This window comes from Calliphora vicina, chromosome 3 (assembly GCF_958450345.1).
Source record: "Calliphora vicina chromosome 3, idCalVici1.1, whole genome shotgun sequence".
NCBI lineage: Eukaryota > Metazoa > Arthropoda > Insecta > Diptera > Calliphoridae > Calliphora > Calliphora vicina.
The window spans coordinates 61,352,634-61,377,685 of record NC_088782.1 but is presented as its reverse complement, the minus strand read 5'-3'; the positions used below and the strand labels follow the sequence as shown (position 1 = coordinate 61,377,685).

The 25,052-nt window shown below is 32.4% G+C and overlaps 1 protein-coding gene across 1 annotated transcript; it reads right to left on the bottom strand.

Annotated features, from left to right (window-relative positions):
* Positions 1-17: 17 nt before the first annotated feature.
* LOC135955495 (uncharacterized transmembrane protein DDB_G0289901-like) lies at positions 18-25,052 on the bottom strand. Its single transcript, XM_065505844.1, has 4 exons — positions 25,035-25,052; positions 5,961-6,618; positions 91-552; positions 18-22 (listed from the first exon to the last, which is right to left on the bottom strand). Exons 1-4 carry the CDS (start codon positions 25,050-25,052, stop codon positions 18-20), a joined length of 1,143 nt encoding a protein of 380 aa, XP_065361916.1.

Sequence of the window (25,052 nt, the reverse complement as noted above, 5' to 3'; positions counted from 1 at the left end):
AAAAAACATTCGTAAAACTACCCTGACGTCTGGGTCCAGAAACTGCCGGTCCTCCACTCGATCCACCACTTGGAGCGCTAATAGTATTACCAACACTGCCTGCAGTGCCACCGCCACTACTGCTACCACCACTAGTAAGACCTGCTGCAACAACGCTACTATTTCCAATAGCCACTGCGCTGCCTCCACCAGCAACACCACTACTACTACTGCTAACACCAGCTCCTCCAGTAGCACCACCAGCACTTACACCAGTTGGAATATTAAATGTACTGGGTGTTTGTATGTTATTGCTGTAAATATTACTGCCACCTAGGCCGCCAACAAAGATGCCTGGTGTATTGCCACTCAAATCGCTGAGACCCGACTGTGAGGGGAGACGCTGTCTCATAGGTGAATTTGTACTACTTGCACTTGTGCTGTATGATGATGAGCCACCAATACCCTGTGTTGCATCTGTTGTATACTGCTGTTGATGTTGTTGTTGTTGTTGCTGCTGTTGTAAGCTATCACCATCCCAATGTTTCCCACTGTCAAAGCCATTCACAGCACCTGTAATGAAAACCAAGAAACAACGAAACAAAAAATATAAATGTTAAATTTTGTAAATAGAGAGAGAACATTTTAACCAAAAATGTGTCAGTTGCTTTCATTATTTATTATTCATGCCGGGGAAAAAACAATATTTTTAAAACCAGAGTTTGCAAAATGTTTGCTGCATTTCCAAAATGATGAACGCTCATGCATAAAAAATCCCCCAAAACATTGGTTTCAATGTGATTTATTTTTTGTTTTAGTATTTTTTTGAATAGAAGATAAATTAAAGTCTAGCAGTAAATAAATTTGTATGCATGTTCAATACAATAGTGTGGTTTATAAAATGGGAAAATGGATTGCTGGCGGACTTTGAAAATTTTGTAAATTTTTAGAGAAAAGTTCAAATATTTGATAACAATGTTTCTTATATTTGATTAGAAGATACAATAGACAAGTTGCGAAGATATTTTTTATATTATTTAATTGGAAATGTTGTGGTTTTATTTCTGGTGCAAATTTTTTTTAACTTTTTTTTAGCAATCTGTATGTTAGATATAAACGATATTATTTTATTGCTTGAAATGCCCAGATATGGAGCATGACCTTGTTCAAAAGTCCGCCGCGGCTTCGTACGATGACATAGATCCGAGAGGTTAAAATTATTAATGAGGGTTTCTTGGTATATATCTGCGACTTCATATAATCCCACAAAAAGAAGTATACCGGGGTCAAATCATATGAACTAGGTGGCCAATTTGCGTCACCTCCACAAGATATAATCACATCCCCAAACCGTTCGTACGTTCACTGTCGCTATTAGAAACATATCATTCAGTTCGGTAAAACATAAATAGTTTGTCGTCGATTTTGTCATACGGAACGTAGAACGTAGCATCGAACTGCTTCAACCACATGTTGTCCAAGTCTGTAACGTCGAATTCGATGTAAAAAAATTGATTCAGATCGGAGCAAAATAAATTGTTTGTCATTGTGTTGTCCCTTTGATAAAAGTGACACAGAAGATGCCATTTGAACTAACGAACAAGTTTGATAATAAAGTTTTGTTATACTGCTTATGACCATAATTTCAGCAAATAGATATCAACGGTATAAAATACCCAGCAGTCAAATTTAACTTGTAACTTGACATTAATTTCAAAACAATATGGGTGAAAATTACGAAATATATTTACTCCATAAGCAACTGCGAACAGATCGTGTAACTTGCCCGGGTAATTTGGCATCAGTGAGTGAATAATAAAAAACAGACTTAACAGGCACCCTCAAAATCATATTCATGCCCCCGGCTGGCAATCGACCCGCCCTATCCTCCATTCAGTTTTTTTTTCAGTTCTAATTTTGATACTCGGAGACGCCTATGATCCTTAAGGAAGGAAAGAAAATTTTTACTAAATAGACAATATTAGTGGGAAATATTGAGTTTATGACTTAAAAATTCTGGATTTTAAATACATGGGGTATCCTTTGAACACATTTATTGTTTTTGATTGATTTATTTTCACTTAGTTATTGAATATTATAGTCTAAACAAAAATTTTGTGCCAACAAAGCGTCATATTAGGGAGTTTAGCTTAACTTCTACACTATGAAAAAAAGTGCCGCCGAAACACACCGATAACTAACCAAAACTTATGGTGAATGTGTTCCTTCGGTTTCAATGTACGAGACATGAAAGAGAAAGATCGTCCGGGCCAACTAAAAAAGTTTGAAGACCAAGAATTGGAGGCATTACTCCATGAATATTGTTGTAAAATACAAAAAGAGCTTGCAAAATCATTAGGAGCTACTCAAGCAGCAATTTTAAAACGTTTGCGATCATCAGTATTCATTCAAAAGTAGGGAAATTGGATACCATACGAATTGAAGCCGATAGACTTTGAAGAAGATTTTGAATATACCAAATGATGCTTGAACGCTATAAAAGAAAATCATTTTTGCACCGAATCCTTACTTGCGTTGAAATATTGATCCATTACGTTGACGCAAAGCGTAAGAGGTCGTATGTGAAGACCGGCTAACCGGCCAAGTCGACACAAAAGCCAAATATTTATGGCACTAAGTAATTATCTGTATTTGATGGTATCAAAAGTGTCCTATTTATTATGAGCTACAGAAATTTGGCCAGACTATAACAGGGAACCTGCACCGAACGCAACTGATTCATTTTAAGCAAACATTTTCCCAATAACATCCAGAATATACGGCCGGATATGAACCAGTGTTATTCCATCATGACAACGCTAGGCCACATGTTGCAATACCTGTTAAAAACTATTTAGAAATAAATGGTTTTGAAGTTTTACCTCACCCGCCCTTTCGATCGATGAGAACTCTCTGCATCTCTATCTTGTATACTTTCACTTTGGAACAGAGTATCTGATATTGGCTTGATTCGTTCATGGCTCGGAATCCATATGTTGTCAGAAAGATGGGAAAAGGACATAGCTAATAATGGCCAAGACTTTGATTAAATGTATATTGTACAAAGCTAAAAATCCTGCATTTTTAAGTAATACAGAATATAGAGGAGGAAAATAAGAGTTCTATATATACAGTTACGAACAAGAAAATAGCAGTACCACTAGCAAACTTTTTTGAAATGGCTACAACGTCTTTAAATATTTTAAATTTAAAATTTTGTTTATACCCATAATCGGTCAACCCTGTAAATATTTTGTGAGGTAATTATTTTGTAAAAATAATGATAACTTCGGAAATATTGAAATAGCAGTGCCGGAATATTGAATTAATTTTTTTTAAAGAAGTCAAATATTTTTTAAGATCAAAGTACAATTTAGTTAAATATGCTGAATTTATTGTATTTTTAATGTTAAATATAGTTCTTTTCTATATAAATCCTGTTTTAGTGGGTCGTGCAATACATAGCACCATTGCTTAGCGAAAATTAATTTTAATGTTAAAAAATAAGGAAAATCCTTTCCATATATTCAACTTTATATCAAACGCTATTGAATAGAAAGAAAGAAATAGAAAATAGGAACTGCAAACGGAAAACTGCACCTCAGGACGATCGAAATATCGTTAGAATCATAAAATGCAATCCATTTAATATGTCAAACAAATAAAAACTAAATGAAATTTAGAAGTTATTGATATAACAGTTAGGAGATGATTTCTAGATGCAAACTTCACATAACGAATTCCAAGGAAAAGCCACTATTAACAAAAATACATAGTGGTACTCGTTTGGAGTACGCTGAATGCCGACAGGTTCGCAAGCAAATATCGCAATATTTTGTGAACTGGCGGGTATAAACTGGTTTTATTTGGAAGATCAGGCTGTAGTCAATATATTCGACGTCCACTCTCTTCTGTATGTCAAACACAGTACACTGTAAAAAAAAGTTAAAATATTTCAAAATTTCATGGTACTGCTATTATCTTGTTCGCAACTGTATATAATTTACACTATCTTGCCCTTAAGCTTTCTGCTCTTATGATTCACTAATGAAACATATGATATCGTCAGTCTGCAACTGGTAATGTTTTCTAGTCAATCGTAGAACATTCTGCCCAGCATTACAGATGATATATTCCAGAGTTTTAGTATCATATACATCGTCGCACATCCTACATAATTCTGAAATGACACTGTCTAGCCCTTAGTCAAAAGTGAACACTGCACTGGGAGGTGTTCCGTGATTGGTCATATAGGATCAGATATTACACAATGACCAATTCCTTTATCTCCAAGTACCACTACAGAATCTTGCCACGCAATTTAATCTGTGCCCTCATTTTCACGTAAGCTACAGTTGCATATACTTATTAACCCACGGAGAGCTTTTATCACAAAAATTGCCACAGGACACACCAAAGCCTTCAGCTCTGCTTGACTGTCGATATAGATATTTTTATCTACACCCTAGTGATGGCTGCAGTTCCGTGGCTTTCAAGATCTCCAAGACATTCGAAGTCTATATGACATTCGAGTATCAGCCTCTTCTATGATGTCATTAGATCTTGTACCTAATTGTACACACATCAAACAGTATGTGGGATTCAAGCTTGTCGTCGATTTCTTCACACAGCGACAAAATATAGTTGTACATGTTTAATTTAATTCAACACCTATACAAGTTTTTAACAATATTATGGTCACTGTAATTATTTATATGATTGCGGTAATAATAACATAAAGTTGCGATTCACATGATGGTAGTAAATAAGTATATGTTTGTAACAACAATTTTTATGATGAAGGAATTACCAAATTATCTTGCTCTCGTCTTATGGATATCATAATATGAGAAGAAAGACTATGGTATCCATCCAGAGACATTTTAAAATGAAAAGATGTCATCTCTTTATTTCGAAAAATACACCTCTGCAGAACATACGGATCTTTGTAAGCATTCACAAAGATCCGTATGTAGCGTCTGAGCAGTTTCAGTCTAACATCAATGAGTTGCAGAAATTGAAAATAAAAGCTAAAGCTACAAAATGTGTTCACATTTAAGAGGCAGTTGCCCTTAAATACAGATTAGCAATATCAAGATACCCGAAAACCATGTAAGGTACCTTAGTATCCATCTCGACTGCCGTCTAACATGGTCCGAGTATACTGAAGTCTATTCAAATGCGCTGGCTTATTGGTCCTCGGTCAATGACTACAGGGTTCTCTTGTATAAGGCGGTTAAAAAACCAATATGGTCGTATGGCATCCGGCTATCTTCTTCTAGCATCGAAAAGATTCAAAGATGACAGCCGAGACTCTTAAGAGTAATAACAGGTGCTCCTTGGTACGTTAGAAATTGTTCCTACAATACGAGAGGAGATCAAATAATCTACTTCGAACTATAAAAAAAATTACTGGATCATCCAAATCACCTTGCAGAGGAATTGCTATCCTTTGAGGATCACAGACGCCATAGAAGAATGGAAACCTTGGAATTAGCCAGATAAAGTGGTAATAAAGTTATAACTAGTTGACGGCCCCGGCTTCGGCCGGTAGAATTTACTAATGTTGGTTCTTCAAGTTTCTCCAACCCACATACACCTGCCTGTTCTTATTTATTTGCAAATGAAATATCTAAATTTATACTGCATACTTAGGGAGCTTTTTTACAGTTGACTGGACTCAAAAAAAAATCCGAGTTTTACCCAAATCGCTGCAGCCGTTCTCACGTGATGCCATTACATATATGGACCATTTCATTTTTATATATATAGAAGATTTAGGTTAATATGTGAATACTTATTATGAATTTCTAAAATAATGATTCAATAAAAAAAACAAGAAAATGGATAAATATATATAAAGCAACCGATGTATTTGCTTCTCTAAAGCAGAATCATCGGCTAGATATAAATACCTACATAGGCAGTTATAATCACCCTAGCTTTAAAGCAAGACAATAAACATATTAATTATTACCCACCTGTTTGGCCACGATTCGATGTTAAATCAAATGCGCCTGTAAAACTGCCACTATGACGTTTAACTAAACTGCCAGTATTATCTCGACTAGGACCAGCACCACCAATTGCCGTTAGTTTGCCTGAGATATCGGAGCCATAAATGCTGGCACGTTTTATCCTGCCGTCTGCGTACGTTCTTGTACCGAATGTGTGCTGTTGTTGCTGCTGTTGCGGAGAGCCAGCTACATCCGCTGTTATAATATCAGCAAGAGCTGAAGCTGCTAATGATCTAGAGCCGCCACCACCACCGCCACTGCCACTGCTTGCTGAACTTACCCGTCGTTCCAACGCCTCTGTATTCTCAAACCTGGAGTAACGTCTTGCCGCTGTAGTCGCCGTGATTGAGGCTTTTGTATTGGAGGTTAGAAAGTCAGTATTTTTGAGAGAGTCCAGATGAGGAGTCGCTAAAGGTTTTTGCTGTCCTTGAGTTTGTTGTAGTTGTAGTTGTAAAGAGAAATTGTTGCTGTTGCTACGTAAAGATTTGTCGAGATGTGATTGCTGATGATGAAGTTGTTTTTGTTGTTGTTGATGATGATTTTCTATAGCAACATTATTAGGCTCTGGATATGGCTGGATATCGCCTCCGTATGCCCGATATGTTGATGTTGCCTCCGCGCCCTGTTCATGTGGTGATTTATTTGAGTGTGTTTGCAATATATGCTCTTTTAATTTTTTCCAATGCAGCGCTATTTTGGCAAATTTTCAAGTTGATTTTCCCAGAAATTTATTGTGTTTTCGTTTTCAGTGAACCAGCAGCTTATGAAAATTGTATGGATTTTTTTTTGAAGTGGCTAATGTAGTTTTTGTGACTGCTGCTGCTGTTGTTTAGATTTTAATTGGGCTGGCTGCCTTGATACAGTCAATAAATTTTAATTTTATTCACAGTTACTTGTTGCTCGTTGATGGTTGGTTTTGTTTTGTTGATTATTTGTTGGTTGATGTTGTTGTGTTTGTACTTATTGTCCGTTTCAAGTGATTTTCGCTCTGTGTGTCCCTTCTTTTTTTTGTTGTTGTTTTTGTTTTGGAAAATTAGTTTTATATATTTTGTGTGCTTAAGTGTTTATATGCTTGAGTTTGTTTATATAATCCTATTGAATGGCTTTTGTTTTTATGCGACCAGTACCACTACCACAATTCATGCTCTTTCTGTTGAATTTTATTTTTGCTGCTACAAATATATCAGTAATACAATAAACAGTGCGCCCTCGATATGTGCAACTCACCTTTAATACAACTCTTGGTTTATTATAACATTTAAATTTTTAATTTGTGACTTAATAGAGGCAACCTGTAAAAGTTGTTGTGACTTTTTCAAATCTTTAAATTTTACAAATAATAAAAAATTATTTTCTGGTTAATTTATCTTCATTTTTAAGTTTTGACGTTAAGTCAATGAAATATTATAGTAATGTTTTCTTAACAAGTGCAATTTAGTTCCTTTGGTTTTATTAAAGATTTATGTTGTTGCAATAATCGAGGGAGCACTGTAGTTATTTAACCTAAAGTTAGTAGGCATTAATGCTTATGTATGTAAGTATGTTTGTATTTATGTATATATGTACGTTTGTATTAGAGTAATTTTGGCCTAAGTAATTGAGTACATTCTATTGTTTTTACTCAGCATACCCAGTTGGAAATTTCACATGTCTTTTAACTTTTTTCAACCAGCAAACAAATAAGAAAACCTAATAAATATTTATGGGAAACTCTTGAAAACTCAGCTGGCTTTATAATTTATATATAACTGGTTAAAAATGTTCGGCAATATATGGAATTTACATTTGGATTAATATTCGCCTTCTAATGTAATGTGGGCTGATTAAAAAATATAAATTGTGTTAAAGAAAAACTAGTCTATAGCTGAGTACAAATTCAAGGGCTCTCAAAAACTAGAGATATTGTGCCAAAATTTAGACTACAATGATAAACATTTTCGATGTTCAGTATGTATATTGGGGGTATGACTTAAAAATGGGGGATTTTTTTAAATTTTTTGGCTTCTACTTTCAAACATTTGTACAATATAAATTTATTCAAATTATTGGCCATTATTAGCTATGATCTTTTTCCATTTTTCAGGTAACATGTGGATTCCGAGCCAAAAGAACTGCTTATCTTTTGAGGCCAACAACGAATCAAGCTAATTTCGGATAATCTGTTCCAAAGTCAAGCGTCTTATAGAAAGAGCGTTCTGCATTGATCGACACAAATAGCAGTAGTCGGACGGAGCACTGTCTGGACTATAAGGCGGCTGAGGCAAAACTTTTCCAACCACTCCACTCTGAATAGTTTTTAACAGCCGCATAGTCTGGGTGTTTTTCGGCAAATACTCGCCTCAACTGAATCAGTTGTGTTCGGTACAGGTTCTATGTGATGGCCAGGCTAGATGTCAGCACCTCATAATAGATTGGACCCTTTTGCTTCCACCAAATAGAGGGAATTGCCTTAGCGCCATAGATATTTGGCTTTGGAATCGATTCGGCTGGTTGGACGGGCTTCACATACGATATCTAATGCTTCGGGTTATCGTAATAGATACATTTTTAATTAACCAAAGTAATGATTTTCTTTTAAAGAGTTCCAGCATCATTTTCAATTCGTATGGTACCCAATTTCCCTGCTTCTGGTCGCAAACGTTTTGAAATTGCTGCTTGAATTTGCAAGCTCTTGTTGAGTTTTACAACAATCTTTTTGACGCTGTGTGCCATTTAAAACCCAAGTGCCATTAAGGGTTAATTTAAATTTTTGTGCTTTTTTTACAAATACTAGTCTTTGTGTAATATTTTTCTTAAGGTTTATCAAAATCAATCCAAAAATATGTAACATTTCGCTATATTTCCATGAGAAATTCCAAATATTGAAACATTTTACATTTGACCTTCACGATTTAAGGTTAAACGTTTTCCGATTTAATTAAAACTTTCAGAGTATATTTAGAATTATATGTTATTATAAATACTAGACTTCGTGTAATATTTTTCTTAAGGTTCATCAAAATCGGCCCAAAAATATATAAAATTTCGCTATCTTTCCATGAGAAATTCCAAATATTGAAAAATTTGACATTTGACCTTCACGATTTAATTTCTGAATAGATTTGAATTAAAATTCATAACAGTAAGGAAATTGAGCTCATTCACCAAAATATGACAAAATAATTTGTATTTCTCAAAACTTGCTAAATTTAAATCGCAGGTACGGAAAAACTATAGAAGATATTTTCATAATTTTTTCACATTTTAATTTCCTATTATATTCTCAATAAATCCCAAAAAATTCTGAAATTTGTTAAACAAAATTTTTAAAAATTTGAAAATGTAGTTTTGAAACTGCCTTTAAAAAAAAATTAATGTTTTAATATTTTTAAAATTATGTTAACCCTCTAACCAGCAAGGCTGCCTTTAGGCGTGTATGATAAATGTATGTAATGCTGCTTTATTTGGATATTTTTCCCGTTATAACGGTAAATATGTGTAAAGAGACAAACAATTTACATATTGTGATAAACAAGAACGTGCACTTGTCTTTGATTTGTTTTTATTCCAACGTATTTCTTTTTTTTTCAAACACTAACCTGGTATATTATTTTACCTCGAAATAAAATTGGCCGGTTAGAGGGTTAATTTTGTGCCTACATTTCTTGTTCTAGTTGCATAAGATACGTTAATGGTCTGGGGAATTTTTAATAACTTTAACATTTTTGTCTGTTATATCTCATTAGAACAACAATTGCGTACACATTTATAGTGTTTCAAATTAAATTGCAAAATTAATTTGTTAATGGCAAAATGTTTACAAAAACTGAAAAATTTAATTTTTTCAAAACTTCAGAGGGCTTTCTTAACCTAAAGAGATTTACTGAAAATTTCTTCACAATGATTTTTTTCTTACCAAAATTCACCAAACTGAGGGTGAAAAATCAAACTTTTCTTTATTAAGGGCCACCCTAATGTACCCTTCAAATTGACATAAAGTTATTAAAAATAAAAACCGCGTTCAGGATATACTCCATCTATCGTAAATACCGCATTTTTAAGTCATATATCCATGGTTAATTGACCTCAAATAGTCAGTTAAAAAGGCATCTCCTAGACAATACAATAACCGATTGCTTGTAAACAAACTTTTCTCCGACAACTCTTCAATAGAATACTTCTGGTGGGTAAAATAACTACTTTCTAAAGTGCAGTACAAAATAACCGTTTAAAGTGACCACATTCTAGGTTACTTAGGGACACTAAAGTGACAATAGACTTTATGCTAGGTTACGTCAGTAGGCTTATTTGCACGAATTACTCACACATAATTGCAGTTCAAAATAAATTTCGAAAGTGACTACACTCTAGATTACTTAGAGACACTTACGTGACAATTGACTTCACGCTGGATTACCTGGTATGTATAAAGTAACCAATTGACCTCTCTCTGCACTACAAAGAGCGCATACATGTCAAATGACCCAAAATCTATAAATTGGTGTCAGCCTAGTGATCCAAATTTTGAGAATCTAAATTTTGGAGAAATAAATCTGGCATTTCTATACGGCTGGTCCGATCGGGAAAAAATTGAAATTGGTCATAGCCAAGGAATATTCCAGTTTTAGTTATTAAAATGGGCCCTACATATGCTCCAGGGGTGGCGCTCTAAATTACTTAGAGACACTTAAGTGACAATTGACTTCACGCTGGATTACCTGGGATGTATAAAGTAAACAATTGACCGCTATCTGCACTACAAAGAGCATATACGTGTCAAATGACCCAAAATCTATAAAGTGGTGTCTGCCTAGTGATCAGACATTAGTGACAATTACTGTCTAGACACTGAGTACTAGCTTAACTACTGCACAGTGGGGCAGAATCAAAATTTTTGCAAAATACATCTGTAAATTTGATATGGTCATAGCCAAGGAGTAGTTAATTTTAAGCTATTAATATGGGCCCTATAAATACACCAGGGGCGCTATGGGGGCTCAAAGTAGGGTACCTTCGTTTTTGTTTCCCATCCAATTTCAAAGATTTTTATATTTTTAGATCCGCTAGGTCTTGCGTGTGCTATTTATCTCTTATAATTTCCGAGTTATAGGCATTTGAAAATTTAAATTTAAAAATTTTATCTATATTTTGCCGTACTTTTCCAAACAATTTTGATTCTGCCCCACTGTGTGCTGGGATGTAAATAATTTAATCCTGAAACATGAACTTGATTTTTAATGACCTTTGGAATTGTTTCAATAAAATCCTATATAATTTTTAAATAATTATTTTCTCATAGATGAATTCATGCAGCGGATCATATCCGAAAAAGGATAATGACAGTAAATAGCATTTAGTTTCCCATTGGCCTTCTCTACAAAGGATTACTTTATACATGGATGACTGCCTGCTAATGTGTGTGTATGTAATACACATCCACAGTCAATTTTGGTTGTGTTTGTGTGTGGTTTAGTTTCTGGTTAATTTTCAATGAAGTTTTCATTCGCTTAAATTGACGTTTTAGTAGCGAATTTTGGTTGTCGTCATTGTACTGTATTTAGCAAAAACAAACCCCTGTTACTGAGTTGCAAGAGTGTGTGTGTATGTGGGTACGTGTTGTTGTTTGTATATAAATATTTTTAATTTTTTTTTTCTGTATGAAATATACTTGTTGCTTCACTAAGTATCAGCCTGCCTCTGACGTTTATTTTCCGTTTATTTGATATGATTGATACTCCTTGTTTTTATTGTTTTTTGCTGTTCAATTTTGTGGCTGTAATAAAATCAAATTAAGGGATTTCATTAAATTATGTTGTAGTTATATTAGATTTTTATTATATTGTTGCTGTTGTTGCTGTTTTATTGTTGTATTTGTTTTATTGCTTTGCCAAATTAGTGTGTAAATGCTGTGGTTTTTGTTTTCTTTGTGCATCGTTTAATTATGTTTATTATGAGGTTATACATACATAAAATATAATAGCATTTATATTTTTATCAAACTGTAAACAATTTAGAATAATAAAATATAAAAAATTTGAATAAATATAAATTAGGAGCCAATTAGTTTTAGAAAAACAAGAGTTTTTTTTTCAAATTTCCAGTGAATGTAAGGTTTTTTGGTAGTACCGCTATACTATACTATCACGACTGTCACAAAATTTGTATGAGAGTGAAAATAATCGTACGTTCCAATTCGTAACGTTTTGGTTTTGATTTTTGTAAAAGTTCTGCTATAACTTAACTTGCCCTAAAACGCAACTTATTGGTACTTCCACTTTTTTATTTGAAAGTGTATTTTCTTTTTAGTAAAAATCAGCTGCAAAAAAGGTTGCGTCTTCTCTTTGTAGTCCTTCTAAAAGACCTGTTTACACATTCTAGAAGATGCAATACTCATAGTATAGTACTTCTCGCAGAAGAATTTCTAGAAGGGCTTTGCTTCTTCTAAAAAAAATCATACACATTCAAAATTGCTTTACAAAATAAGGTCTAAAAAACCTTTATTTAAAATTAAAATATGATTGGTTGGATATGTATTTCTATATGGGCATTTCAATGTCATCGTACGTGACATTAGATTTAATATGAAGTGGAATAGATTTTGCAATAATAAGAGTATCTGAAAAATAAATTGATCTTTATTTTCCATTATAAAGTACTAAGTTATTTCGAAACATTCTTGTCCAAAATATTTCGAAATGGAAGTAATTTCGAGGTAACAATTTGCGAATCGTTAGAAACGTTTTGTTTTCTTTTAATTTCTTATACTAAACCAAATATTTTTCATTTACAATTCGTCATATCTAAATAAAAATAATCTTTGGATGATTTTATAATAAACAAGTAAGAGCGCTATATTCGGCTGTGCCGAATCTTATATACCCTTCACCAAATTATACTTCAAAATTTTAAATATTTTTAGGTAAACAAAATTTAATTTTTTTCCAGTTGTTTTTTTCATTTTTTGGAAACAAATTTTTTTCGATTATTTTAAATTATTTTTTTTTTTTAAATTTTAAAATTTTTTTTTTGAGAAAAAAAAAATTCGGGTTAAAATTTTTTTTTACGATTTTGACCCATTGTAGGTCCATCTTACTATGGTCTTATTTATATACGTCGTTGCAAATGTCTTTGAAATATCTATCATTAGATATCCATATTGTCTATATTAATGTCTTAGTAATCCAGATATAGGTCAAAAATAGGTAAAAAATCGAGGTTGTCTTGGTTTTTTCCTCATATCTCAGCCATTTGTGGAATGATTTTGCTGATTTTAAATAGCAAAATTCTCGAAAGCATGTCTGACAGAATTATTGACGATTTGGATCCCGAAGATATCTGGGGTCTTCAGAAAATTGATTTCAACAGACAGACGGACAGACAGACAGACAGACAGACAGACAGACAGACAGACAGACAGACAGACAGACAGACAGACAGACAGACAGACAGACAGACAGACAGACAGACAGACAGACAGACAGACAGACAGACAGACAGACAGACAGACAGACAGACAGACAGACAGACAGACAGACAGACAGACAGACAGACAGACAGACAGACAGACAGACAGACAGACAGACAGACAGACAGACAGACAGACAGACAGACAGACAGACAGACAGACAGACAGACAGACAGACAGACAGACAGACAGACAGACAGACAGACAGACAGACAGACAGACAGACAGACAGACAGACAGACAGACAGACAGACAGACAGACAGACAGACAGACAGACAGACAGACAGACAGACAGACAGACAGACAGACAGACAGACAGACAGACAGACAGACAGACAGACAGACAGACAGACAGACAGACAGACAGACAGACAGACAGACAGACAGACAGACAGACAGACAGACAGACAGACAGACAGACAGACAGACAGACAGACAGACAGACAGACAGACAGACAGACAGACAGACAGACAGACAGACAGACAGACAGACAGACAGACAGACAGACAGACAGACAGACAGACAGACAGACAGACAGACAGACAGACAGACAGACAGACAGACAGACAGACAGACAGACAGACAGACAGACAGACAGACAGACAGACAGACAGACAGACAGACAGGCAGACAGACAGACAGACAGACAGACAGACAGACAGACAGACAGACAGACAGACAGACAGACAGACAGACAGACAGACAGACAGACAGACAGACAGACAGACAGACAGACAGACAGACAGACAGACAGACAGACAGACAGACAGACAGACAGACAGACAGACAGACAGACAGACAGACAGACAGACAGACAGACAGACAGACAGACAGACAGACAGACAGACAGACAGACAGACAGACAGACAGACAGACAGACAGACAGACAGACAGACAGACAGACAGACAGACAGACAGACAGACAGACAGACAGACAGACAGACAGACAGACAGACAGACAGACAGACAGACAGACAGACAGACAGACAGACAGACAGACAGACAGACAGACAGACAGACAGACAGACAGACAGACAGACAGACAGACAGACAGACAGACAGACAGACGGACATGGCTTAATCGACTCCGCTATCTATAAGGATCCAGAATATATATACTTTATAGGGTCGGAAATGAAAAATGTAGAAATTATGGCATGACAAACTTATATATACCCTTCTCACGAAGGTGAAGGGTATAATAAAATTTAATATCGTACGTGACATACCATACGTGACAGATTTTTCTCTTATAGTAAAACAATATATCGCTAGCTTAACATGCAAAGGCTCTAAGTCCACATTTTAAATTTGTTTACTATGTGCTAGGGTATTCAATCGATTAACCGTTAATCGGTTAACCGATTAATTTTTGACGGTTAACTGTTCGAATAATTTGAAATTGCCGATTTTCAAATAACAAATAAACCGATTAATTTGTGTCGATTAACCGAAATTCCTTTTTTTGCACTTTAAAAAATGTTTTTCAATTCAAATACAAATTTCAAATTAAAATTAGATATTTTTTGAACATCCAATAAACATGATTAGAGAGTATGTATAACAACTGACATATTTAATTGACATGTATTTGAAGCTTTGTTTGTATTTACATGTATAGGCGATTTTTTTTAAATGAGTCTTTTATCATAACTAAACGAAACTATTAAATTAATCAAAATCTAAAACAATCCAAAAAGGAATATTCTTTATCATGATTTCTTTTGATTTCTCCAACATATACAATCAGAGAGAGTTTTTCCCAAGAAAAGTTTTATTAAATCTAAAGAAATAAATTCTTTTTATAAAAGATTATTTCAGAAGATCTCACTAAAAAACTCACACATCGCTCATTTGCTGCAACAACGTCATAATTCAAAAAAAATCGTTTCGAGAAAAACGCCTTTGAATATTTTATGACATTTTACTATTTCTTAAATAAATTTTCAACAAATCATGCGATTTCAAATATAAATAGTAGATGTTAATATAAATAGTAGATGTTAATATCTTTCTAATCTGTATTTAACTCAAATTTTTACTTATCAAATATACGAGAAAACATGAATTTTAATTTTGGTGTTTACAACAAAAAAACACTCACACAAAAAATAATATACTTTTTTGAAAACTGATAAAACCGAATAAATCTAAACCTCGATTAATTATTTGCTCGATTAACCGATTAAACCAGAAACCCGATTAATTTAATACCCTACTATGTGCGTAAAAGCAAAATGATAAAATAAGTATTTGCCGTGATAACAGCTTTTGTAAACTTAGAGCTTTTTCTATTGCTTAGTTTGTATTTTTTGATGGACTTAGGTCTTTTTCTTAGAACTTGTCTTTCATTTCTTATTTACTACAATGAAAGTATTGTACTTTTTATACCCTTCACCATGAGTGGCAAGGGTATATATAAGTTTTTCATTCCGTTTTTAATTTCTAGATTTTCCATTTGCGACCCCACAAAATATATATATTCAGGATCGTTATATATAGCGAAGTCGATATAGCCATGCCCGTCTGTTCATCTGTCAGTTTGTATGTTGAAATCAATTTTCCGTAGCGCCCATACATACATGATTCATACATCAATATATCGAGAATTCTTCCGGCTTGGTATAAGTAAAAAACCGTGACAACCTGGATGTTTGGCCTATTTTTGATCGATATCTCGATACTCAGTCATTAAGACCCCTTTCACACTAGGCAATTTAGTTGCGCAAGTCTCTTGTGTTTGTAGACGCCAGATGCTGTTTTATTGTTGGGCAAGAGACTTGCGCAACTAAATTGCCTAGTGTGAAAGGGGTCTAATATAGACAATAAGGATATCTAATGATAGATATTTTAAAGTCCACTGCAACGATGCATATAAGGCTATAGTAAGTTGGACCTACAATGGGTCAAAAACGGAAAAAAAATTTGTTCCAAGAAAAATTTTTTTGACAAATTCTTTTCCAAAAAAATTTTTCAACATAAATTCTTTTTCAAAAAAAAAAAAATTGTAAAAAGGTATATAATATTATAAGGTATAAGATTCGACACAGCCGAATACAGCTCTCTTACCTGTTTTTCACTAATAAATTTAAAAAACAAAAAAAAAAATTTTAAATAATTAAAAAAACATTTAGAAAAAAATTTAAATTTTAAAAAACAATTTAAAAAAAAATTAAATTTTGTATAACTGGAAATATTTTAAATTACAATTTGGTGAAGGGTTTATAAGATTCGGCACAGCCGAATATACATATAATGCGTTTGTGTAGATGTTTGTAACGCCCAAAAATATTAGACTAACCCCACCTTAACTTATACCGATAGACTCAGAATCACTTTATGAGTCGATTAAGTTTGAGGATATTTCGATAAAATGTGGTAAATACACTTGTTTAGGCCCAAGGACGAAGCCTATTGAAACTGGCTGTAATCGGTCCATTATTCCCCCTACCTCCTATACAAATGTCCTATCGAAATACTTTATCCGTCATAAATGTTTAATTCATATAGGTATCTACACAAATTTAGCTCTAAATAAGTTTTATATTTTGAAATCATGTCGCCTAATTTCATGCCGATCGGTCTATAATTAGACATAGCTCCCATATAAGTCCCGCTTCTAAAAATCATTTTAACGAGTATAAATCTCTTAAAAATTTTGGTATACACATAAAATTCAATACAAATAACTTTCATGGCGATCGGTCCATAATTAGTCATAGCTCCCATATAAGACCCTCTTCCGAAAATAAATTATTGAAATTTTAAAAGAAAAATGATTTTACTCATTTACTTAATTGTTTTAATACATGTCGTTGAACAATATGACAGAAATGGTTAAACCGTACTTTTGTAGGGACTTAGAGCTTTTTCTTATGATAAATTGGACTAACCGCTTTTGATCATCACTACGAAACAACAACAAAAAGCATTTTTAACTGCATTTTTTTCTTCTTTGTAATCGATGTATTTTTACTTATTGCATATTACTGCATTAAAATCTCAATTTCTAAAAAAAAGTGGACTTAGAGCCTTTGCACGTTAATTAAGCCAGCGATATAGTCTTTAAACATACATATACAGCCCAATTGGAAAAAAATTCCCCGGGAGTTTTTTTGCCTTTTCTAATTTTTCCTATTCAAATTCTATGTTAAAAAAACAAAAAGGAAAGAAACTGCCGTGGATTTTTTCATAATTGGGCTGTATATGTATATTTTTGAAGGTTTTTTCGTAAATAAATTAATGGCATCCTCTTTTTAATGGTTACTGATGGAAAGGAAATATTGGTGCAGTTTTTTTTAATGATAGTTTACAGTTATGTTGATTTTTCTATTAAAATGAAAAAATAAAAACAGGAATCCCACAATTCACAAAAAAGTTTTGAAAACGTGTAAAATTTATACGATTTTGCAATGCGGCTGGGTAACCTTATGCCTGCAAAGAAGGGCCTTCAGGAATGCATATTTACTGCACCTTTTTCCCGCTGGGAAGATAAATACCATAGATAACAAATATATAGATAACTAAGAGTTAATAGCCTAATTCATGAGAATGTATTGCCATGTATTTTGTTATTTTGTCATCTATATGTGTAAAAATAGAGTAATTTTGTTAAATGTTTTTCATTGACATTTCTCTTTCCTTCCGTTAAATGTATTTACTATATGCTAATTACAAAGATGAATACACCTAGATTGGAATCTCTAATATCAAAGACCTAACTCAGTTGTCAAAAACATAAGTGGTAACAATGAATTAGTAAAAAATACTATTTATGTGAAAACAAAAACAGCAATCGTATGTGTGATTATTATGAGATTTTTTCTGGTTTCCGCTCTATGTGCATTTTATAATTGTGTGCATGTATCAATTAGTCATAGTGCTCAACAATTATGTCCATCCACTTTATGGGAAATTTGCGCGCTTACAACATTAAACTCATACAATTGAAGCCTCATTTGAAAATGTTGTTCAGAGATGAAGCACATTTTGGTTAAATGGCTATATCAATAAACAGAATTGCCTCATCGGAAGAGATGATAATATTCAAGCCATTACCGAAACACCGTTACATTCACAAAAATTTATTGTTTGGTACTGGTAAGCAGTATAGAAACATGCTTACTATCATTTTCGTGGTTTAAGCAGTATGGTGTCACATTACGATAACATCAATTTACGGAAAGAAGCATTTGGCGAATGAATAATTTCAAGACATGGACCTGTTAACTGGCCCCATCATTCATGTGATTTGACGAAATTAAATTATTTTCTCTGTGAATGTGTAAAGTCCCAGGTCTATGTAGATAAACCAGAACCGAACGAGCACTTGTAATCGAATATTCGACACGTTATTGCCGCGTAGACTAGACGATACTGTGCTGGACTACCAAAACAAGTAAAATGCTTTACAGTTTGTGTTTGTAAATAAAACCTGATTTACTGACCTCCAGGGTAAGCCATATTTGCGGTAGCCGCAAACATATGCCTCTACAAAAAAATTCCCTTTATATCGACTCGATGACTACTTCTTTATTGGCACAGCACAACAATTAAGTAGATTGTATTGCAATGACATAACATGACAATTGCGGTATTCACAATCTTGTGTCTAGCATCATTGCAAAATACAATTTATGCAAAATACAACCTATACAATTTTGCATTTGCAATGATGCAAGACCATTAACACAAGATTGTGAATACCGCTAACCGTATACCGTATTTGAGTTAGGATAACAATGCACAACACCTCATGTGAGTTGCATTTGCTCGTTTACATGAATCTCATTATTGTCTTCCATAAGTTGGTTTTTGTGAAGAAAACTTTAGTGAAAATGGTTATTATGATTTTTGGTGGTCAGAAGAACATTGTCAAATTTACATCTCAGTATAAAAAATAGACATAAAATTGTTTAAAGGATCACAAATTAATGTAGTAAAATTTGCAAATGTTAAAGTAAACATGGTCAGAGTATGCAACAATATAAATTTAAATATTGAATTTTTTAAGTAAGTGTTTAATAGCTTTAAATTGGCTGGCCAGTTTTATATAGCAAAACATTTATTCTACTGTTTGTTTATGATATAAAATACAAAAAATTAAAGGAAAAAAAATGAAATTTTGAATAAAAAAGACGTTTTTATATACTAGATAAACAATTCCCTGTTGTGACAACATATAATTTATTTTCTTATTTTTTTCTTGCTAATATTTCAGTAATTGTATTTAATTATGTGGAAAAAAAGTACACAAAAGAAATAATAAAATAGATTGACTACAGTAATTGAAAAATGTCTGACTTAACAATGACAAACAAGACAATTGGCTTAGAAATTAAATTAATTATTTGTTTACAGTAAAGCTGTTTAAAGCATAGCTGTTAATTTTGGATTACGATTAGTAATCAATTAGATTATTTTTTAAAAATAATTTAATTGATTATATAATTTTCTTTAGAACAATTTCTGATTACTAATTGATTACGATTACAAATAATCAAAAAATAATTAAGATTATTTGCAATTATGAGAAGATAATCAAAAGTAATCAAAAACTAATCCGACTATTTTCAAAGATTACTTACGACTATTTTAGATTATTTTCAATAAATTTTCCATTTACATCATTTTATTTTCACTTACAATGTGAAAAAATTCTAAAAAAATAAAACAAAATTAGATATTTTTCATAAAAAATATACGTATGTATATAATTTTAATAATAACACCACAATAACAATTTTTGTAATTCCCGACTCAACAAAAAAGGGAATGCCGAATCTTATATGAGGAGCCGCAGAACCAAACGTACTTTTTCGCATCTTATCAAAAATTGGTTTTTTGGTATTTTTATAATATTTGGGTTGAAATCTAGAAACAATCAAGTCAGCAAAATTTTTTTAATTTTTTTACTAAGTAAATGGGTTCTAAAAAAAATTGTGCTTAACAAAACGTACAACACTAGTCTAAAACGAAAAAAACGAAACGAAAAAATTATTTAATTTCAATGTGTAATTTGTAGGGTATTCATTCGACTAATGATCGTTCGATTAATCGAATAATTTCTTACGAATAATTATTCGAACAATTTAAAAATGATCATTTTCGAATAACGAATAATTCGAAAAATTTTATGTAGAATAATCGAATAAAACGAATAAACGTTCATATATATTTAAATTTATTAAATTGCTTAAAATTTTTCATAATTTCAAATTTAAATAAGTAATAATGACTACAAAAATTGTATTGTTTCTGAAATTCGACAAATAACTAAAGACAAAGGGACTTTGAATCACTGTAGATGAGTGTTCCGATAGCTCCATCTATAAATGTATAAATATTACTGCAGGAAGTTACAATTCTAAAAATAAATCTTTCAAAATTTTTAACTTAGGACTTCAACCAATGAAAATAAAAGGTACGGAATAAAATATTTGTTATTTAGCTGGCGACATATTAGAAGAATCGCAATTAATAATCAAAATATTAACTTAGATTAAAGTGGAGTTAAATGTGATGGAGAATGTGATTTTGAAACGGTCATCGGAAGTGATACTGATGATGACATTTATAATGATTACCTTGAAATAGATGAAGGCCATGATCTTAAAATATATGTATATTAACCGCGTACTTAAGTGTTGAAAAATCTATATATATAAAAATGAAATGGTCCATGTATGTAATGGCATCATGTGAGAACGGCTGGAGCGATTTGGAGATGGTTTGTAAAGAAAAAAATTAAAAAATTCCGGGTAAAACTCGGAATTTTTTTTTTTAGTCCATTCAACTTTAATAAAAAAGCTCCGTAAAGTATGCAGTACAAATTTAGATATTTTATTTGCAAATAAATAAGAACAGGCAGGTGTATGTGGGTTGGTGAAACTTGACGAACTAACATTAGTAAATGCTACATCAACTAGTATTTAATAAATCTAATGATAAACACAAATATTGCAAACTAAAGTTTTGTTGCAAGAAAAGCATGGAGTTCGTCTTATACATGATTTTGAACATCTTTGTCAAACATGGTAATAAACTTTTTGCGTATTTGTAAATGCATCAATCATGATCAAATTAGCCACGTTCACTGACAATGACATAAAATTTCAGATTTCATATTCCTTTATTGTGTAAATCCCCAAGACCACTTTATTAAGCAAAGATTCGGCAACGTTGATAGAACTTGATGTATAATACAATTTGTTATAAATAATTTAGAAATAGTGAATGATTAATTTACTAAAGAATAAGTTACTCAATTTAAAACCCGAATTGATGAACGACATAAAAAAGTTCTTAATACTTTTATATTGTATTTGAATTGAGGATCATGTCCAACTAGCCCAAATTTTTTAAAGCATAGCTCCAAAACGGAAACTAAAAGGTTTGCTAGTCAATTATTTTGTAGATTTTTCGGGAGTTGGACTTTGTTTTCGAATGTTTTTTAACATTATCAATACTTGAGTTGTTAACTTTAACGTTATTTTTTGTTTTTCTCTAACAATAAAATATTTAAAAACCGACATCAAAACTTCATTCTTTACTTTTTTAAAAAAATTGAAATTATTCGAATAATTCGATTAATTTTAAACGTGTGATCGAATTATTCGAACAAGTTAAAATCTCTTATTCGAATTATTCGTTTTATTCGAACAAGAGAAAAATCGAATAATTCGAATACCCTAGTAATTTGTTTATATATTAGATCAGGATTAAGAACATTCATTCAAAATATTATCATTGAAAAAACGCATTAAAAACATACTTTTTAATTTTGTTTTTAACAAAACATACATTTTTTCTCTATTTATTAAAGGTTCTTTTTCCGATATTAAAATGGTTTTATATCAAAAATTCTTAACATTTAATGTGGTGACTTATGGCAGTTAGATGTATCTATTGATAAGTAAGAAACTTGTTACCATTTCCAGGTTCATGCAGTTTTTTAAAATGGCGAAATAAATAAAACTCATTTTCCCAAAAATTTTAAATGTGCGAAAAATTACCTTTTGTTCTGCGGCTCCTCATATATACTTCAAAGTATAACTTAACCCCTTGTTGACCAAGGCTTTAAATCGTTGAAAAAGTTTTATGTTTATTATGAAATATTGAAAATAAGGACTTCAGGAAGTTATTTACAAAATTTTAATTTAATGAAGGACCTCAAGGAACCGAAAGGGACCTGCAAGGATCCGAAAGGGACAGGCATGAGTCAGCATCAACCAAAAGCTAAAGAACTCATAGATTTTTGTTTAAAATTTATTAATATATTGATTAGTTTTGTAACTTTTATAACATTTTCTATTACAAGTCTATTTTGTGGTATTTTACGAAACAGTTGAGGGATTCAAACGGTCTGCTATTATGTCGTATGATCGTAAAATATTTTTTTAGTTTAAACAAATTCTTGTTGTGCTGCAAACAAAAAAAGTGTTATTTTATGACAAACCAATAAACATAGTTCAAAAAGTCTTATTAGTTTATAACATTTTTGTTTGAAACCCAACAAAAATTTGTTTAAACTAAAAAAATATTTTATGACATTATGACAATACGACCTAATGGGAGTCCGTTTGAATCCCCCCAGTATTCTTTATCATTACAACATAAATTCTGGGTAAGCGAGTTTGCCAATAGGCAAAAAGGTATTGTTATACAAAAGATTTTCTTGTTTGTCTACTAAATAAATAATTGGTTAACATTACACTTTTGGCTCAACATTTATGTATATATAAATGATAGACTCTGTTGAAATGGCAAGAATCTGTATTCAATAAAATTTCAATTTCAATAAAAAGTAATAGTAAATTTGAAAATTAAATTTTCAATATTTTTCAAAGAACTGGTCAGTTTTTTATAGAAATTTTAAACATTTAAGTAAAGTTTTATATTGAATTATATACATTTCCTTGTTGTATACAGCTGGATAATTACTAAAGATATTGATTTCTTTTCTTAGCTTTAATTTTTAAAGTTCCACAAGTTTTGTTGCAGCACTACATAACACATAATCAAAATTCCATTTAATTTTTATTTTTTGATTTTTGATTTTTTGTTAATTAAATTTTCTGTAGAACATTTTTCTTTCCCAGAACATATTTCCAGCATTAAAGCAACTTCATCAACATTTGTAGTCTTGTCAAAAAGCTCAAATATCTAGGCTCAATTTTATCCAACTACTACTACAAACGAACAACAAAAAATATATTTTGTCATTTGAATACCTGTGCGGTTCGTAGCAAGAAAAACCATCATATCACAAGCATACTCTCCATTAATTTCATGTTCATTTAAAACCACTTTAAAGTTGAAATAAGGGAGGGACAACATTTTACATTTTTCGTTGCACAATGTATTTTGAGATCTTCTATACTATAGTTATGGAAGGACACCTACGTACATGTATATGGTCATACTAATACACTAAGGTGGTACAAATCGTCCCCTCAATAAAACAATAGTGTATATACACCATTATTTTTTTATTGCATAACTGATTCTATATGTGGTAAAAATTTGGTGAAATTCTACTTCCACAAAGTGGGTCAAAAGATCAATTGAAATATTACTTTTGTTCTGGATGTCTACTAACACAAAAATTTTAAATTCAATTATTTCGAAATGGCAAAATTAGTTTATTAAGGGGACGAAATTTACATTTTTTTAAACTTCGTGACTCTAATATTGTTCACTATTGTTCAAGTGGTAAATTTTGATAACACTTTGACAAATATTAATATATCTTGTCAGGCGAATCGATTTTTATTTTCGTGATAATAATAGCTATGGCCAACCTAGGCTACTTCCATGTCTCTCATTTTGCGCATTAATTTAAGCGGAAGGTAGAAAAATGCGAGTTTTTTCAAAGTTTCAGCTTTTATTTTGAAAGATTTGCACAATATAAATTTATTCAAAGTTTTGAACGTTGCTAGCTATGACCTATTCCCATCTTTCTAGCAACATATGGACTCTGAGCCCAAAGAACTTCAGCTCATCTTGAGACGCCATGGACGAATCAAACCTATTTCGGATACTCTGTTCTGAAGTGAAGCGTATCCTACGGAGAACGTTCTGCAACGATCGAAACAAATAGTAGCCGGATGAGGCAAGGTCTGGACTATAAGGCGGGTGAGACAAAACTTCCCAACTACATAGTTTTTAACTGGTATAGCAACATGTGGCCTAGCGTTGTCATGATGGAATATTATGGTTTCATATCTGGCCGCATATTCTGGGCTTTTTTCAGACAATGTTCGCTTCAAGCGAATCAGTGGAGTTCAATACAAGTTCCCTGTGATACATACAGATCATTACCTTAGCGCCATGGATATTTGGCTTTGGTGTCGATTCGGCTGGTTGGCCGGGCTTCGCATATGATGTCTTCCGCTTCGGGTTATAGTAATGGATCCATTTTTTTATTGCAAGTAATGATTTGGTGCAAAAATGATTTTCTTTTGAAATTGCTGCTTTAGTAGCTCTCAATTATTTTGCAAGCTCAGAATAAACATTAATTGTAGTTATGGGAATTTGGCAGTAGAACCATCATTGCGACATTGTAATCTGCATTATTAAGAACGAAAATACCTCCAGACTGCTACCCAT